Raw genomic sequence first — 18,737 nt, forward strand, 5'->3', positions numbered from 1 at the left:
AATAGTTATACATTGCCTTTCCAAATAAAAGAAATTAAATAAACCTTCAAGCATGAGTATTACTTAAAACTGTCTGAACAGGCAGCTATCCAGGTACCCAGACTGCACTAGCAGTCCATTGCCAGCACTGTAAAAGCCTCACAAGCTGGTCTTCTCAGGAATGCAGCTCACAGTAGCTGCAGGACCTCAGTATCACTCAGTGTTGTCGCTGCCATAGAATGAGACGCACCAGAATAATAGATCTCAAGTTGTAAAAATTCCTGGCTTGAAATGGCAGAAGTTCATGTGCTAAAGGTGAGAGCAGTTAAGCCTGTCACTGAAGATAGGGAAGAAAGATTTGGATCTCAATGCTATGCATCTGTTATTAACAAATGCACCACTTGATGTTGAACACTGACACTTCCAAATCCTGCTTTCTTTGGATACTTTTCCCTTTCGTTACGCTTCCACACATGGGTGTCATAAGCCTTTATTTTCAAGTTCAGCCCTGTTTAGTGTATCATAACAATGAATTAAGCCAACAAGCATCACTGCAAAGGGAAAAAAACAAACAGAACAGTTACAAATTTACATAGTTCATACTGCTGTAAGACCACAATCAGATCCCTTAAGACAGAAGATATGGTCTCCCACAGCTCTAACTGCTTTATCTTTGCCCATGAGACAAACACAACCATACTCTGTTCTCTAATTCTCTCAATTACTTCCACAAAGTCATCCCTTCCACTTGACTCCCCTCTCCTCTGACCTGCCTGGCTAAGAAGTCTCCCTAATTATCCTACTGTCTACAATCTAGTTAAGAATCAGACCTCTCCAACCTGCCTTAAATTATGCTTGTAAAAGCATTGCCTACTTTTACAGCTCTATATAAATGCATATAGATAGTGAACAAGGAAATGGAAAAGATCTCAAAGTCATCCAGACCATCCTTCCCACAGGAAGCACAGCATACTCTCAAGGGATATATCTACAGCACAGCCTGCTTTTACTGAGTGCTTCAGGTTACCTTTTCTGGAAGTATTCTCTTTGTTGACCTCAAATATTTAGGTATCCTGTTGCACGCTGCAACCACAAAAGTCTGATCATGAAAAATGAAATAATGAACATAAATGCCTATTCCCATCAAAAATAAATCTGAAGCATCCAATTCTCTACACGACACATACTAAAGAAAACACTTAATTACCTTTAGCCTGTGGAGCACTCAACAATACAGGAAGGTGAAACAAGATGTGCTGACAACCAAGAATGTTAAGCCACTCACAGGACCTACCATTTCTTTTAATACCACGAGCTCATTCTTGGGAGTGGAGCACTACATTTGACATGGAAAAGGGAATCCTATTTGGCCTGTCATACAACTTCCTCTCTTGCTTTGCCACTGAAGCACAAGAAACATCAATAAATCTCTTGAAGCAGGCAGTGACAAAAATAGTGTGCCATTAGAAACCCTGTTTATTAAACACAGAGCTTCATTCTGAAACATACTGAGCTCTCCTGAAAATGCAGATTCCTCAGTAGTACCTGATCAAGTCAAGCTAGGGACTGTGAAGCAGGTAGTTTACCATAGGAATTCCCAACCACCCTCAGAAAGGGACTGCTAATTTTGAAATAATTGTAGGCTGTAGGATTAATGCCCTCAAAGACTGAACAAAGCATATAATTAGGCAGATGAGACAGTGAAATTCGTTGCCAGAGGTAAGAACCTTTACTCTTGGTTCCACTCAGAAAGTACACATAGAAGTCCAGGTCTGCCCCATTATATATTTCCAGTCAAAACTAGAAAAAAAACTGTCAGCTTAATTCTTGGTGTCCCAGCAGTGGAAAAAAAAAGCAGTCATCTTTTAAGTGGCAGCAGAGACTCAGCTATTCTGTCCAGAAAAAAAAAAAGCTATATGTTTACCCCATATGAATAGAATGGATGGAGATGTGGATTGAATCAGACCTTTTAAAAATAAGCAAGAAAAGAAATGTTGGTAATTAAATTCCCAACAAGGCTGTCACCACAATACTGTCAACACTCCTTTCTAGATCTTCCACCATGCTACCACAAAGCACACAGACACTTGCCCCTCAGTGAAGCACATCCATCACGCTGCCAATGCAGCATAGAGTTAAAGGACTGCTTCTCCATTTCTATTGCCATGTCAGGGAGATGCCACTGTGTGACTGATGAAAACAGCACGTTTTCTATGGCTCACCTCCAAAGCTCTATTGCATGATTTTCTGTCACAAATAGCTGACCTTCTTTTAGTCTGTTTTCATACAGATAATAAAGGATGGCAGGGGAAGAGGAGAGGGGTCTGAAATGCTGACATTCAGGTTCAGTATAAATCTTAAGTTGCTTTTCAGCCACTCACTTCAGTTTCTTGAAGGCTTCCCTGCCACCAGCCACATACTGCTCTCCACTCTGCAGCTCCTCCAGCTGCCGGACACGGTGTCCAGCCCGGGGCGTATAGATGTTACGCACAGCTCCAAAGGGTGCCTTCACCCCACCAGTCACCTCCTTCAGGAAGACCTCAAAGTTGGACACTTTCTTCTCATTGATGACAATGCGGCGCCCCGGGAAGAAAGGATCCCCATTGCGATACACCAGCACGCTCTTCACCATCGGCTGTGAGAGGAACGACCCCTTTGTGCCAGGGTTAGTCATACTCAGTGTCCTCCTGTGTAGCCAAAGCCACCTAGGGCACTTCCTGCACCTGTCTGCCCAGCTGCTCCCTCTGAGAATTGGCTGCTGCGGGGAGTCCACAGCAGGATCTGGCACCAGGGCCCACCTCTCACAGCCAAAGGAGGCAACCGGCAAAGGTGGGGAGGGACCACAGCCTCCTCTGGGATCCCAACAAGGCTCTGCTCAGCCTCTCCAGGAGCGGCTCCTCCTAGGCAACCAGATCTTGCCGCACAAGTGCGCGGGGAGGTTCGTGCAGATGGCACTCAGCCGCGCAGCGACACATTGCACGGAGGTGTATCCCAAACGGCACGAAAGCGATGGGCTGGGAGCATCCCCATGGCCTCCCACGGTCATTTTGTCCTCTGGTTTTGCCATCACGGAACGCGGCTTGCCTCTGTCACGCCTGTTCCCTCAGGAAACTCCATTCTGCCTCTGCCATTCTCCTCCTGCTCGGCCAGCCGAGAGCCCTTCCGGTGAGAGCAGACCGTGCCCAGAAGCAGCACCACCACGAGCAGCACAGGCGCGCAGCGAGCATAAACCCCGCTGAATTATTCATCCCGAGGTGCAAAGGAGAAAGCGGAGAAGTCGTGCCCAGAGGCGGGGAAAGGGACGCGAGGACAGCAGGACGCGGGGCAACGGGAGCAGAGGGAACCGGCCCGACCCCTCCTGCCGGCGGCCGGGACAGCCGGGCACCGCCGGCTGCCTCCAGCGGCAGGGGAAGCGCTCAGCCTCAGAGTGTTACTGGACCTTCAAGGCAGAGTCACAAAAATATCACTTAGTTGGGCAGTATGATAATACAGACAGACCCCCAAAAAACCTGTAAAAAAAAGGCAATGGCTTCTTTATGGCATTTTGTTGCTGACCATGCTATACACTTTTTCAGTTAGATTTATTTGGTGCCTGACTTTTTCATTTGCTTTTGATTGGTATCTAATTATTACCACTTGTCTGCCTAGGATGGTCTGTGTACAAAGCAAGCAAAACACTGAAAACTTGGTATCTACCACCATTTATTCTATTCTTACTTCTTTTCTCACTAAAAACTCCTATCTGAAAAGTGAATTCTTGTCTTGTTCTGCTGCCTAAGTTGGCTGCAATTCAGAAATGAAGTTTGGTTATGATTTTGTAGGGAAAAAAAAAAAAAAGATTATTGGCAGAGTTGAAATCAAGTTGGTCACCCAACCTTTTTCCATATATATACACAGTCAGCTTATTTATTTATTTTTTCTTTGTTTGTTTTTATGTACTCACACGATGCCCTCTGAGTGTCTTTATGAGATGATGTTTGAATATCACTTCCACTTGGGTGTTTTTCTCCCATCCTACCATTCTGAATGGTCGAAGTAGTAAAGTATCACAAAATTAAATTGCCCTCATTTAGTAATAGGGTAAATTAATTTAACTATCTGCATTCTGGAAATATTTAAAAGCTTTTCAATACTCTGATCATTCATTGACTGAATAATTCAGATATAATTTGTTCTTTTAAGAACAAGAGCTTTATTACAAGAGCTAATGTCAGTTCTCCTGAGCTGGTAAATACATAAATACATAAGCAAAACAATTTCCATAGTTCTGTGTAGTAGATATGGGATAGAATATAAGGATACTAATGCACACATTATGGGCCGAATCCAAGCTCTAATAGAATAAAATTATTCCCTTAGATTTCACAGATGAATAGATCATTACATCATCATGATGCCGTTTCCATTTTAAGCTATTTAGTGCACTTTCATAAACAGGTGATCCACTTGAAGCTGTACTTTCCTTGCTCATACTCGGCCAGACATGAATGCCACTTGATCCAGTGTTTGGGAAGTAATTTTGGATAATTCATTTTCAGAACAATATAAAGTTTTATCTCCTCAGACTATTGAAAATGATAAAAAATCAAGCAAGTATTTATCTCATGGGCTTACTTCATGAATAGATGAGTCTTTCAGTACCTCAAACAATTTTTGACTGCATATTATTTTTCTTCTCTTGAAAACACCTTGGGCATGCGTGACTTCCCGCTGTACTTTCTAATGCTATCTGCTTTGCTTTGTGCAGGGAACTGCATAATGAAATGCAAAGACTTCAGCTTCCCCAGACCTTTGCCACATCTTGGGTACGAGGAACCATAAAACTTGGCTGAAGATAAACAGAAAATGCCTTAAATTCAATCTGACTTCCTTTAGCGTCATCTCCTTTTCCCCATTAATTTTTGCAAGACCAAAACTGCTTTAGGCTTCCTGACCAGAACTGCTTAGTGAGCAGCGATGATCTTTTTTTTTTTTTTTTTTTTAAAGTAAATTTCAATAACATGTGTTAGCAGGAGTTTTTCTTTCTTTTTATCTTGCCTCCTATGACGGGAAAATTACCCCCCTGCTGGGAAGTTACCGCAGGGAAGTTAACCATTACAAAAAGAGCAATTTCAGGGTGAGTGAAGTCAAATATGCTACTAATGTTATTGGTTAACAGTTAGATTTCCCCAGTCCTTGCTGGCTTTCCTCTAGTTAATAAAGGGGAGAACCAAGCATATAGAATCTTTGTTTTGGTACTGTTTAAAATTCTTCTGCTGATTCTCGAAATTTAAATTTTTATTGAAGACATGCTTTACTTAAGCGTAAAAAACAAAAGAGCTGATGATCTTCACATTGTTCTGCAGTCACGGAGTGATGTATCAACTGCTTGCTATTTTGTGCCAGAGAAATTGACTCTTGCACTAATTAGGACACTTCTGCAATTTCAAAATACTACTGCTCTATACATATGTCCACGCTGGCTACAATCACTTTTGTGGATGGCAATTAAGTATGCAATAATAGTGCTATGGCACAGGGACATAACTTCAGGCAAGGTCTCTTTTCCTGCAGCAAAACACCTTGAGATCAGGTGAGACCGCCTGGACCAGGAGAGATTTGTATCTTCTTGTGTGATCCTGACAACAAGGCACCATGACAGCAAAATGTGAGGTGTTGGAAGCATAAATGTGTCCTAGTCCTGAAGAAAGAACCTAAATGTACATTCAGATTAAAGATTATGTTTCTAAACATAAGGAATGAAATTCAGCTGCTTGTTCTGTTGTACAGCATGCTAAGAATAACATGTAACAACTACAACTTTGTGCAACTTATCTAAAAATCAGACTAAGCAATAGCAGCTGCTGTTAGTAATTCAAGAGTCATTGGGTTGTCTGCACTGATAGCTTAAAATACATAAACATCAGGTGGTTCAATTCTCATGTACATACTAAATGGAAGAAATACTAATCTGATGCAGTTGAAAATTTTAAAATCCACGTCAGAGCAATTTTACTTGCATATATTATACAACTGCCAGAACAAAAACTGTTTAGAATTATTATTATTATTAAGAAAGAAAAAAAAAAAGGAATTAGAAGATTACAATTTAAGCTGCTTCTTTTGATGACACAAGTCTTTTCTAAGAGTATTCCTGAGAGCAGAGGTGGAGAGGGGTTACATAGTGAAAAGGATTTGGAAGCCCTTAGGAGATACAAGGAAATGGTTTCTCCATGGAGAAACAAAATACAGATGGATAGCATAAACTGCGAGAAACATGAAAAACACCTTTCAGCTGGTAAGTTTTTAATGTAAAGAAAGTTAAGTCAAGAAGCTTTCTAGGCAAAGATTCCTCAGTGTGTTACAATAGTTAACTCTGATCCAGGCACCTGAGAATATCAGCTGAATACTCCCGACTCTTTCACCTAAAATTACTCTAAATATGCTTATTATGTATTTAATTTTTCCATGAGGTGTTTCCTTTTCTCTCTCGGTAATTGCATTCTGATTTAGCTACACAAAACATCCACCAGACACAAATCTACAGTCTGGAAGCAAATGCATGATTTTTGATTAATCTGTTGTGTATATATATTTTAACATGAACAAACTAGGTCTCCCATGAGTACTTCTTTCAGGTAAAGAAAAGGATAACAGGTTCTGTCACATCTTTGCAATTAAACAAGATAAATTAAACATGTAAAGGAGGGAGGCAGTCTGTTCCTACCATGATTTTACCAAAAAATTCTCAGTACAGATTTTTTTGATGACACCTATGATTTCCTTCTCTGCATATTTTTCTTTGCTGTGTTTCTTTGGTGTTTCTGTATTTTCTCCTCCATACCCCAGCTTCTGTCAGATCAGTTCCTCACTTCTGCAGTGACATTCTCCTGGCAGTACAACTAGTTGCTCAAATAATTCAACTTTACAAATGACTTGTGTTTTGGATGGCAATTTCATGGCTGAACAAAACTGTGCAAGTGCTATCCCCCCATTCTGGATAGACAGACAATGTTGTGCCCATTTGTCCCACAATCAGCAGACAAAATGTTCTATTTTTATTTTTCTTTATGATGATGAAATATGGCACCTTCCTCCCTTTGGTTAGCACCACACAGACAACTGGCATGTGCCTAAGGCAGAAGCAAAAAGCGGCTCCTGGGTATTTAGGACTGCAGTAATTGTCAAGCAGTTCTAAATCTCCAGTGGGGATGTACAATTCGACACTGTCCCTGCGCTTCAGAACGTCTCCCTGGCTGCCAGTTCACAGCAACACATTGCCTTCACCTCTAAAAACACGGGATGATATCTAGGTAGTGTCTGTTCTTCTGGACAATTATGATGATGACTACTCACAGATATAGTGAGATACGATACCGATAATTAATGGTACTTTTGCCTATTTTGTCATACATGTCAGAATTCACATCAATATGTATTTACCGTGAAGTTATGTCATCTTATTTACAACAATCCTGTTGTGCAAGCAGACATGATAACAGATGAATGAAGGAAAACAAGTAATATATTTTCCCCTTTTTTTTACTGAGGACTGTGAAGCATCAGCTGTGTAAGACTTACTGCAAATTCACTACATGTAAATGACTGACATTCTTCAGATTGTCCCCTATCTTTTGCATTCTGAACATACAGAGACTACAGAGGCTGGAATTAGTTGCCAGTACGCGTTAGTTCCCTGGTCTCCTGCAGTACTTTCTGTGCTGTCTGGTACTTCCAAGTTTGAGCATAACTCGTATCTAAGACTATTCAACTAGTTTTGTACACACTGCCACCTGCCGTGGTTAATCAAAACTAAAGCTGAAATAACAGTATTCCTTCAGGTGGGTTTCAGGTTTTTATTTATTTATTTATTTATTTAAGCGCACAGGTGCCAGCATTCACACACAGCCATGCTTGCCCTAAAACTGAATAACATTAGGATCAGCCTATGTATGTAACGACTAGAAGAAAGTTTTTATTTAATTACTTCCTTGCTCAGTCATTTGTTTGTGCAAAGCATGCATAAATAAGCCTTCAAATTACTGAACATCCAACACATGCACGTTGATGAGCGCGCACACACAGTGTGGCAGAATCGGGGCCTGAAAAGGGGCCTGGTGCCTGTCCTCAAGTCACCTCCTTTCAACTCCCCTAACAGGAGAACTTGCCGTGCTTCTAACGAAGCCGTAAGCCGCACCCAAGCAGGCTGCCGCTACCCCAGACACACAAATGCGCTAAGGGTCTAATTGTAAGGCCTCCTCTGGGGTGCAGCTGTTCTACACTGAGCGCTGACTGCCCATCTCTCAACACCAACAAAATCCCACTCCGAGCCCCCCCCACCCCCGCCATACAAACCCTCAGCGCACCGCAGGGCCGCCGTAGGCCGCGCTCCGCCCACGGCAGCCCACTGCGGCTGCGCACTGGGAGCCCTGTGGTGTTGTATGGTGGCGGGCGCAGCGCGCCCATGCTTCGTGTCATCGTGCTGCTCCGCGCCCTGCGCCCTCCCCTTGTCCGGTGGGGCGGCGGGCTCCGCCTGCGTGCCGCCCCGGGGCCGCCGCTGTGCCGGGGCCGGCTCGGGTGGGGAGGGCTCGCTGCAGGCCGGGCGCTCGCTCAGAGAGGTGGGAGGAGAGGATCCAACCGAGGCGGCTGGCCGCTGCCGGTCTGTGGCGGTGCTAGTAGCAGAGCGCGTCATCTTTCTTCAGGTGAACTTCACCGGCGTTTCACGACAGAAGCCTCGCAAGCCACCTTAGCCAGCGTATCTCCTGTGTTTGCGGTGGTGAGTACGGGCGGTCAGCAGGCGACTTGCAGAGCGGCGCGGATCTTTTCGCAGTTACTGTTGTTGTGAAGCTGTGGCAAGGCTCAGCTCCGGCTGCATGAGGCCGGGCGAGGTCTCCTTGCTGGGATGGACAAGCGGTCACTCTGTGAGATCCACGCGGATGGATCCGTGCAGCTGTGTATTTTGTCTTGCTGCTCCACTGGTGTTTCATTTGTGGAAGTTTATTTCTGAAGCCAGTAATAAGGAATCGAGCTGTGTGGCTTATAGAGAGCAAACTATAATTAAGCCAGGCCTTAGTTTTTGCATTAAAATAATTTTGCCAGGAGATAGATTTCTGAAATGAAAAATCTGAATGACAAATGTTAGCTGAATGCAACACTTAGCATAGACACAAGGCCTGGCTACCCCATTTGTCTTTTTCCTTATTTATTTAGTTTACACCCAAGGTTGTAGTGAAATACATAATCCACAGTGTAAGGTACCCTTTTATGCTGAAACATGTCTGATCCGTTGTAAATTGCCCCCTTCCCACAGTTTGCATGTAAGGGTCTTCATATGCTTACTTCAGTTGTGTGCTCCAGCACGGTGCAGTATGTGGCTGTAAAATCTTTGCTGAGGTGAACAGTGTAGAAGGTATAATAAATTAGTTATTCTTCAGAGCATGTTTTCCACTTTTTTCCACTCCTCTAGATGAAGCTTGACAAAGAGGGAAATACGACTTTTTTTGGTGAGTTTTCATTGTTTTCTTTTATTTTTCTCTTCTTGTTTGAAGCCCAGTTAAGTATCTGTGTGAGGTAGCAAAATACATTCAAGCTACTTCATTGTGTTTATTTTATTGATTTGGTGTGTTTTAATCCTTTTGTTTTGCTGCTTACTGTAGATTTTCAGAGTATGTTTAACATTACAATATATTGAAAGTAATGTGTATCATCCATCCTAGGAAGGTCATTCTTTTCTTTCTTCTTTTTAACCAGCATGCTACTTTCCTACTCTGGTATATCCCCTCCTATGGAATTACTTGTGCTTGCACAAACCAGCTGCTTTACTTCTGATGCTGTGTTAATTATCACGGTGTTCTTTACTTACATCTGTAACTTTTCACTCAAGATACAATCTTCTGAACTTCATAAAAAATAAATTGCATTGAGGTATCACTGGGATGAAAACAGTTTTAAAGATTACACTGCTTTTTTTTGTGTTTATGGGGCTGTGTAACAGGCTGAAATACAATTTCAGGGCATACCTGCTTGTCTCCTAAATGTTTCCATATATAAATATTTTTGTGATAGAGAAAAAGAAAACAGAGTTGTACCAGGAGCTGGGTCTTCAAGCTCGAGATCTAAGATTTCAGCACCTCATGAGCATTGCAACTAGGAACAACAGGATCATCGTGAGAATGGAGGTAATGACTTTCCTGTAACCCAGTGTAAACTCGAGCAGTATTAACTTTGCCTCACGTGTCCTTACGCAGTTCTTTTAACAGCAGTTTTCTGTTGTATGCAACTCAACAGCAAATGTGTCTTTGGAGCTCTGCCTCCTTGACCATACCCCATTAGTGCAAGGTTGGATTTGAATAATCTGGACTGCACTGGGAGCTCACAGTTACAGTGAGGTTCTGTTATTTTCCTGCCTGAAAAGGCAGATGAAGAGTAGCTTTATCAAAGACTAGATTACATAATTACGAGGTTCAAAATCTTCGGGTTTTTTTTCAGATTTCTACATGTATTGTCTCTTTCAGTTCTTGAAGGCTGTCATAACACCAGAGTTTCTTCTGATACTAGATTATCGTAATTTAAATCTGGAGCATTGGCTTTTCACTGAGCTAGCATCTCAGCTGTCTGGGGAAGGTCAGCTAGTTACCTATTCCCTGCCCTTTGAATTCCGAGCCATAGAAGCAATCCTGCAGTACCGGGTGAGCATCTGAATTTTGTTTTGAAGATTTTGCTTCGTAGAAAATGCTGATTTTCTTATGTTAATATGTATATGTATGTAATTGTATACAAATTTCATGCTTGTTGTAGTAGATACTTTGGGGTGTTGTTTTTTAAGGTTCTGTGTTTCCATTTCCTCCCATGAAAAGTGCTAATTTGAAAGTTCATACCCAAGCTGTTCCCTTAATGGATGCAGTAGCTTCATCATCACTTGGAGAAGCAGAAAACAAGTTTGAGTGCCTTTCTACCTTTCTAAAGATGTGCTATAGCTGAACTAGAATGGTATGCAGAAGCACTGAGGTTTTCTGGCCTCTTGGACAATGAGTTCTAGCTACCCTTAAAATCTATGCTGGCAATAGTAATATGACATTTCTAGATAGCATTTACTCTAGTCACTGAGTTTCATTCCAGTGCAAATCACTTTTCTAAAATGCTGTATTTTGCACTTATTTAATGTATCTGTAAGTGATATCCCTGCAACAAATATTGCCAGGGCATTTGAAAGTAGATTGTATTAACTGCCTATTACTGTGAATTCTGTGTTTAGACACTCGAGCCAGTTACCCAAACCACTCTAAAGGGATTGTTTTAATTCTTATGAAGGATCATATTGTTATCTAGATCAGCAGACTGCAAGGGAGACTTAATACTTTGCAGCCTCAGATCCTTGAGACACTGGAAGCTCTAGTGGATCCCAAGCTTTTGTCTGTGGATAGGAGTAAACTCCACATTCTCCTGCAAAATGGCAAGAGGTAAATAAGCTATGCAGAGACTAGAAGATAACCATAGAAAATTACATGCAATGAAATGTTAAAAAAAGCTATCTATTATGACTTTCATAGATTACTGTAATGCTGTGTTGTACATCTTGCATATGTAAAATACAGTATATGAAATACCTAGTTATATGGGGAAAAACAGAAAATCTGTTCTGATCTGTCAGAATTAGTCAAGCTTCTTAAGTAACGCACCTAATACAACAAAATAACATCTAAGAGAACGAAATAACACCTAGTAAAGCAAAATAGCTTCCCCATAATTTAAAACCAGGCTAGCCAATGGTTCTGTGCTTTACAATTACTAGTACTAATTCACTGGTGTATTTCTGTACTAGCTTGTCTTAATGGACAGTGCAAATATGCACTCCCTATGTGCTTGCAAATTGCTTTTTTTTTTTGACTTTTAAATATATCTGATAAAAATAGCTGAATCTCTTTCAGCTGTGTTTGTAGCCCTCTGGTTCTCAGGTCACTGCCACTGCTGAATGTGTGGTCTCTAATGAGGTTTTTTTTTTTAAAGCAACTCTCAAAACCTACCAGAGAACTCTTCCCTGAGAGCTTAGTCTGGCAAGAGTGTTGTCAGACTCTTCTAAAAATAATCTCTGAGCATCGGTGCCTGTGGGATTATTGACCTTCTGTCTGCCTTTTCTTCAGCCTATCAGAACTGGAAACGGACCTTAAAGTTTTCAAAGAAACAATTCTGGAGATCTTAGATGAAGAAGAATTAATAGAAGAGCTCTGTCTGTCTAAATGGACTGATCCGCAAGTATTGTATGTATATCATGAAAACATACTTTTGAAAAAGTGTGCTTTGCTTAAGGGGAACTTTAATATTAATCTGAATTTTTACCTCCAAAAAGAAAAAAAACAGAAAGAAAGACTTCAATTATTATTTTTTTTAGGCCCTAATGCTTGCCACTTGGCAAATGGCTATCCATGATTTTGGAGAAGAGCTCTGGTAGTGGCAGTCGCATTGCTTAGCTTCACATAACTTGTGTCATAGCAGGCCAGCCCATCTCATATGTACTGGGATGGGAGCAAGATAGCAGGAGAAGAAAAAGCAAATTGTGTTTCAGTACAAATTAACTTGTTCTGGGAGAATTTTCTGTGGTTTCACCAACAAAACAAAGAGGCAGGTTTTTAAAGCTTGCCTTGAACAGCCGGACACCAGTTTCCTTGTTAGGACGCCTTGCTAACAAGCAAGATGCTGCAAGCAGAACTTGCAGGAAGGAAGCCTCAGGGCAGTCTTGTTGATACTGTTTTTGTCAAACTGCATCTAATAGCAGCACTTCAGAAAAAAATGTACACAGCAGTGGTCTTGCTGCTTCTTCTGAAGGATCACACACACACACATCAGCAGCAGCGCAAGTCACTTCAACAGAAACTAAAAAGGAAGGAGATACTATTTGTCAGATCCCACTGTTTTGGGCCGAACTGTTTTTAGACCTTAGACATCCTTTATCTTTTTAAGTAGGCAATGAAAAATACCTTTCAGGTTCTTGGAGAAATGGCAGAGTAATACTTCTGCCTAACCACATTGTATATATTGTGGATATATTGATACTGTTCACACAGTACCGTGTGAAATCAGGAAATAAGTTTCTTGCCTTGCAGAGCTTAGTCTAAATGTGTGGTAGAACACTGGTATTCAGGAAATGGGATGTGGTTTGAACTTGTGATGCATCTGCTGTAATGGTACTGGGAAGGCTCTGAATTCCAGGCTGTTCCCAAGCTTTCTAGTCTTTGTCTTGCCTTTTGCTAGCAGCCTTCCTTAAGTGAAGTGCAAGGGTCCCTTTCGAAGGCCCCCAGGGAACGTAAGTGTATTGATTCTTAATACACACCACTAACTTTCTTGGAAAACCATTTCATAGTGTCAACAATGCCAGAAAGAGACTCTAGAGAAAATTTAGTCACTTTAGAGAAAAGAAATCATACCACAAAAAGAAAAAGAAGGTGAAATATTTTTCTGGCTTTCCTGCTAGTTTTTAATCTCTTCTGGATCTTGGCTACCTCAGCTCGTCTACACGGTAAAGAGTCTAGGACACTACCATAAATTTCCGTATTTCTTCTAGAGAAGGCTGCTGCTTTGGTATTCTAGATGGTATGTGTCCAACTTGTTACTTTTAAGTATTTGTTGCCTTCTTTTTTAATGTTTTAATAATGATAATAAAAAAATGAAATTATATTTTGTTAATTAAGTATATTATATATTTCGTGTGTGGCCCAGAATGATTTATCTTCATTCAGTGTGGCCACAGGCAAGCCAATAGATTGGACATGTGTGTGTCCTAAGCCGTACAGTAACATCAAAGTCACTCAGACAGGCTTCACTTAGGAGAGCAGCAGCATCTGTTTGACACTCACCTTTATATGCAGCTTCACACTAACAATACAGCACCATTACGAACTTCCACCACTTGAGGGCACCAAGGAATTATCTCCTCTCAAAAATGTCAGCACTTGATAATGTTGTATATGAAAAAGTTAGCTTTCTGCTGTTGTACAGGCTTGAGCGTGCCTAATACTAACTCAGAACAACTGACTGCTTGTACTGATCAGCTGATGGGAGGTGGGGGTGGGGAAAGCATTTTATGCCATACATATTAGTGGAGGCTTCTTTATCAGTTTAAAAATTTGGATTTTGTGGTCAAGTGTTATCGTGTCAGCACTCTTGGCTGTTGCTTGCAGCTATTTAATGGGCCTTGTCTTAATGCATTGAGCTTTACACTTTGATACAACTCATGCCTAACCAGAAAAATATAAATTGTTTTTCACAGTGAAGAGAGCACATCTGGGATTGACCATGCAGAGGAAATGGAGCTGTTGCTGGAGAACTATTACAGACAGGCAGAAGATCTTGTGAATGAAGCTCGTGAGCTCAGAGTGTTAATTGATGACTCAGAAAGTATAATATTTATCAACCTGGACAGGTTAGCTCTGCTATCTGTTGGACTGACAAAAGCTGAGCTTAACGCTTCCTGTTCTTTCTCAAATCACTGCTGTGAGGGTAGGGTGGAGAATTCCACCTCTATGAGGGTTTGAATGGGCTTGTAGTAATAGGATATGAAGCTGTATTGCAGTTTTCATATCAGTGAACTGAACAAAGCAAAGCAACAGAACACCTTGACTGGTAACATATAAAAACCTCTCTAGCTAGGTATCAGTTTTCGCTACCAGGAAAAACCAAGCTGGAGGAAGTGTCTGCAGATTTAGAGGCAAAATAAAATTCTACTCAGAAAAAATTGCTATTAAGTAAGCAAACTGAAACTTATATTTAAATGAGAATCTGGCTAGCCTACTTGGATATGTAGTCCAAGTTGCGTTATCGCCATAAGCAGTGATTCAAGAATGAATGATTTTTAGAGCGAGGATTGTATTTGTGTGTTGTAATTTTTACTACATATTAGTTTTTAACTGAAAAATAACTGTAGCTTGCATTTGGAAGCACATGCCACATTGTCTTTAAGGTTAGTTTTTAATATCTTTCTCCTCTTTACTGAGGAGTTATCTGTAGAAGTAATTGGTGGATGCTGCTTCAGGAAGCCATGGAAATTCTTTATGGGAAGAGTTGAAAGTGGAATTCCTCAAAACAGACTTAATGTTGTAGTCTGCAGCGCTTACTTATCCTGCTTCTTTGTAAGTATTTTAATTTGCAAAATAACAAGCCTTTTGTGGACTGTGAATACTCACATAAATTAACTAACTGGTAGTGGGAGAGAGAGTAATGAGTAAAGAGAGAATTCTCTGGAATGTTATTCTGTGCACGTAGCTCTAAGAAGCGAGTGGTGCCAGAAAGTATGCTGATGGTTGCACAGAACCTTCTGTGTTAAAGATACACTGATGCAGCAATTTCCAAGTGAAAGCCTCCTTACACTTTTGTTTCACGATTTGATGCCGTGCAGCCTAATTTCAGCATGTCTTCCACTGTTTGTTCCGTAGTTTATTTTTTATATAAGCTGTATGGAATTTAAGAATTTATGCAGCAGATAATTTTCAGGTTCCCCTTATGGATATTTTTTCCTTCTTTAGCCACCGTAATGTGATGATGAGACTGAATTTGCAGCTGACTATGGGGACTTTCTCTGTCTCACTCTTTGGACTCATAGGAGTTGCATTTGGTATGAACTTGGAGTCATCTCTTGAAGAGGTAAGGAATGAGTGTTGCTTTTATCAGGGACATAAAACTAATTCCCTGCTCTGATAGTGCATTTTACATTCAGTTTTACTTAATTCTTGCCATAGTTGAAGCTCCAGATTTATGTTAGTGTGCAAAATAAGATATTTTAAGATGGTAATTCACATGTTAGTGCAGTCATCTGCTTGAAAGCAAACTATTTCATGGCCTGTAATATGGTGCTTTTTTGACTGTGTCCAAGGAAAAGAAACAAAAAAAAGTATGTAAGTACAGGCTGACTATAAAACAGTGCTCAGGTTTCTTTGACAATTGTATGTACTTATGAAGAGCCCAGCTTTGTCAGATACAAAGCTGTCTGGCAAGTAACTAAGGCATTCCCAACACATCAGAGGGAAATACTCTGCTGTCAATTACATGCTTATTCCTAGGCTGGTGATAGTGTTTGCAATTGATGTGCCGTTCTAAAAGAGACATTAAAAAACAACAACAAAACAAAACCAGAAAGGCTCTTCTTTTCCAAATCCATTAAATAGAAAAGTTGAATTTCCAAACCCACAATGAGGGAAAGAAAAATGAATTGGACAATAAAAAAAGGCCATGTTATTTTGATTCTTAAAGAGCTTTGCTATGAAGCACACTCTTCCTATGATATGTTTTGGCTGTTGAGGATAGTTTACTCCTTTCCTCCCAAAAGGGAGAAGAGTGCTGCTGGGGAGTGAGAGATTTTCTTTTGATGATTCCTTTTCTGAAGTGAGAATTGTGTCACTAATGGTAACGTTCTGCTTCTAGGACCCCAGAATCTTTTGGTTGGTGACCGGGATTATGTTTCTGGGAAGTGGTCTGATATGGCGGCGCTTGCTTTCCTTCCTCGGGCGGCACCTGGAACCTTCATTACCTCCTCATGTACGTATAGTTGTCTAGGATTTCTGCTTCAGACTCTGCATGTACAGTCATCTCTAAAGCAGGAAACATACAGCTTAGAGGGGTGGATCATAGAGCTTGCAAGGAGTTAAGCTAGGTCTTTCTTCCTTGACTTGACAAAGAAGATTTTCCCTGGCTGGAGTGAGTGAGGTGGGAAGCCCAACACCGGTGGAGATGGATCTGAGCATTAAGATATTGGAGGCTTCCTGACTTATTTACGTCTGTGTGGGAGCCCAAGGGAAGCTGATGATTATGGGAGAAGCAGCCCTAATTTGCCTTCTCAGCTGCTGCAACAGTCTGTTCTTAATGGGGAACATAAGGGATGCTGCTCTTCTCCTCCCACTTGCATACTGACTCTGGATCTGTGATCCCTTTCTCATAAGAGGTGAAGATAAAAGGAAGATAAGAACAGGTCCTAGCTGCAACGTCTTTCTGAAGAATGGTGCTGTGATTGAGATGTCCCAACTCTTAGGAGCTTGCAATAGCTTCTCATGTGCCAGGCAGCCATCTTTACCATTTATGCTGATGGCATTGTACAGCCGTATGTCACCAAGCTGTATGAAGATTTCCAAGGATGTAGTCATCAGAGTAGAAAAATTCTGTATGAGTCATTTTCCTTGTTCACTACCCTCTGCTACCACAAGTTAGCATAATGCATTTTTTACCTATCTTCTGCACTCTGATAATTGTAACAGGGAAGTATCAGTGGATTCAGAAGTTATGTTCCTACAGGTGACCAAGAAAGGAGAGACCCAAATTACTCCCTTTCTTCCCTCCCCTTCCTTGCCATTAAGAAGGAGATGGAAGTAGTTTATTGTTAATTGTTAACTGTGGCTACAAGTTACTTCATTATCCTCAGGCTTTGCTCAAGACCAACTGCAGCATGCACTGGACTGTCTTAGGGAAATGTTCTGAAAGAAGCAGAATAGTATCTGTCTTGTCCCTGCTAACAGTAGGAGGAGAAAACTCCTAACTGCAGTTGTTTAGTCTGGAGAAGAGGAGGCTTGATGGAGACCTTATAGCTCTCTACCACTATCTGAAAAGAGTTTCTGGCCAGGTGGAGGTCGATCTCTTCTGCCTAACTAGCGATAGGACTAGAGGGAATGGCCTTAAGTTGTTCCAGGGGAGATTCAGGTTGGACGTTAAGAAAAATTTCTTCTCTGGGAGAGTGGTCAGGTGCTGGAATGGACTTGCCAGGGAGGTGGTGGGTTCACCATCCCTGTAAGTGCTGAAGAAATGTTTAGATATTGTACTAAGACATAGTTTAGTGGAGAAATGGTGGTGGTAGGTGGACAGTTGGACTGTGTGATCTTGGAGGCCTCTTGATTTCCTTCTGCATATATGGCAATTCTCATGTAATCACAGGCTATTTTGTATCTTGCTTAGGTTCCTGAAGTCTTGAAAAAATCCCAACCAGCAGCTCGAAGAGTGGAGATAAAGAACAACCTTAAAGCAGAAACATTTGGACTGAGCAGAAGTACACTGGCAAACCAATAGGATCACCAAGAATGAAAAGATATTTATTGTTACAGGGTGAACTTTAAACACTTTCATTTGTTCTTCTTTACTGAAAATGTTAAGAATTTATAAACTTGCTAATTTAATACATATTTTGTGCCAAAAACCTATGGTGAGATTTTAATGCTCGTACACAAAAGGAGGGAAACTGAAGGAAAAAGAGTGACAACAGTAGCATCACCTCCACTCTATATATGTTGTTGGATTTCTGTATCATACACAGACTCACTTCTGGTGTTTCTTTTCAACACTTCTTTGTGTAATGGCTTTTCTTAAGAAGCAGCATCCTCAAGGATGACAGCAGTCAGCATTCATCAGTGATTCTGGTTCTGAGCTGCAGGTTTAGGAATCTGCCTTCAACTACCAAAGAAAAATCTACCCCCAAAGTGTCCTTTTTATTTATTTTTAAAGCTCTCCTAACTGAAGAGAATTTTTTTTTTAGAAGCCAAAAATGTATGTGCATCCTTTGTAAAACACTACTTCAAAATTGACAGTAACCAGAAATAATACAGCTTAAGTGAGCTTTGAAATGTGACTATGTACTTGAGGAGTCACTTAAATCATTAAGGCCAAACTACATGCACTTTAATAACTTGAGAAGCAGGTCCATTAATAAGGTGTCCCATACTTGCTTTCTGCTGCTGTTTCAATATGCATTAATGTAGCTTGTGTCCTGTGCTGGACTGAGAGAAAGTCAGTATGTTTTCATGATATACATA

The 18,737-nt window shown here is 41.0% G+C and overlaps 2 protein-coding genes across 2 annotated transcripts in view; one reads left to right on the top strand and one right to left on the bottom strand.

Moving 5' to 3' along the window:
* Positions 1-2,653, bottom strand: part of DCDC2 (doublecortin domain containing 2) — a 56,165-nt gene extending 53,512 nt beyond the window's left edge. Inside the window, exon 1 of the mRNA XM_065753259.1 lies at positions 2,361-2,653. Coding sequence (XP_065609331.1) covers positions 2,361-2,653 — 293 coding nt within the window. The remainder of the gene's footprint in view (positions 1-2,360) is intronic.
* Positions 2,654-8,422: 5,769 nt separating this feature from the next.
* MRS2 (magnesium transporter MRS2) lies at positions 8,423-18,179 on the top strand. Its single transcript, XM_065752680.1, has 10 exons — positions 8,423-8,734; positions 9,425-9,461; positions 10,024-10,136; positions 10,473-10,646; positions 11,287-11,417; positions 12,099-12,215; positions 14,222-14,374; positions 15,474-15,591; positions 16,369-16,482; positions 17,887-18,179. The coding sequence occupies exons 1-10, from the start codon at positions 8,423-8,425 to the stop codon at positions 17,995-17,997; spliced, it is 1,380 nt and encodes a 459-aa protein (XP_065608752.1). The 3' UTR covers positions 17,998-18,179.
* Positions 18,180-18,737: the final 558 nt, after the last annotated feature.

This window comes from Cyrtonyx montezumae, unplaced genomic scaffold (genome assembly GCF_038088225.1).
Source record: "Cyrtonyx montezumae isolate F1298 unplaced genomic scaffold, pur_monq_1.0 scaffold_8, whole genome shotgun sequence".
In the NCBI taxonomy this organism is placed as follows: domain Eukaryota; kingdom Metazoa; phylum Chordata; class Aves; order Galliformes; family Odontophoridae; genus Cyrtonyx; species Cyrtonyx montezumae.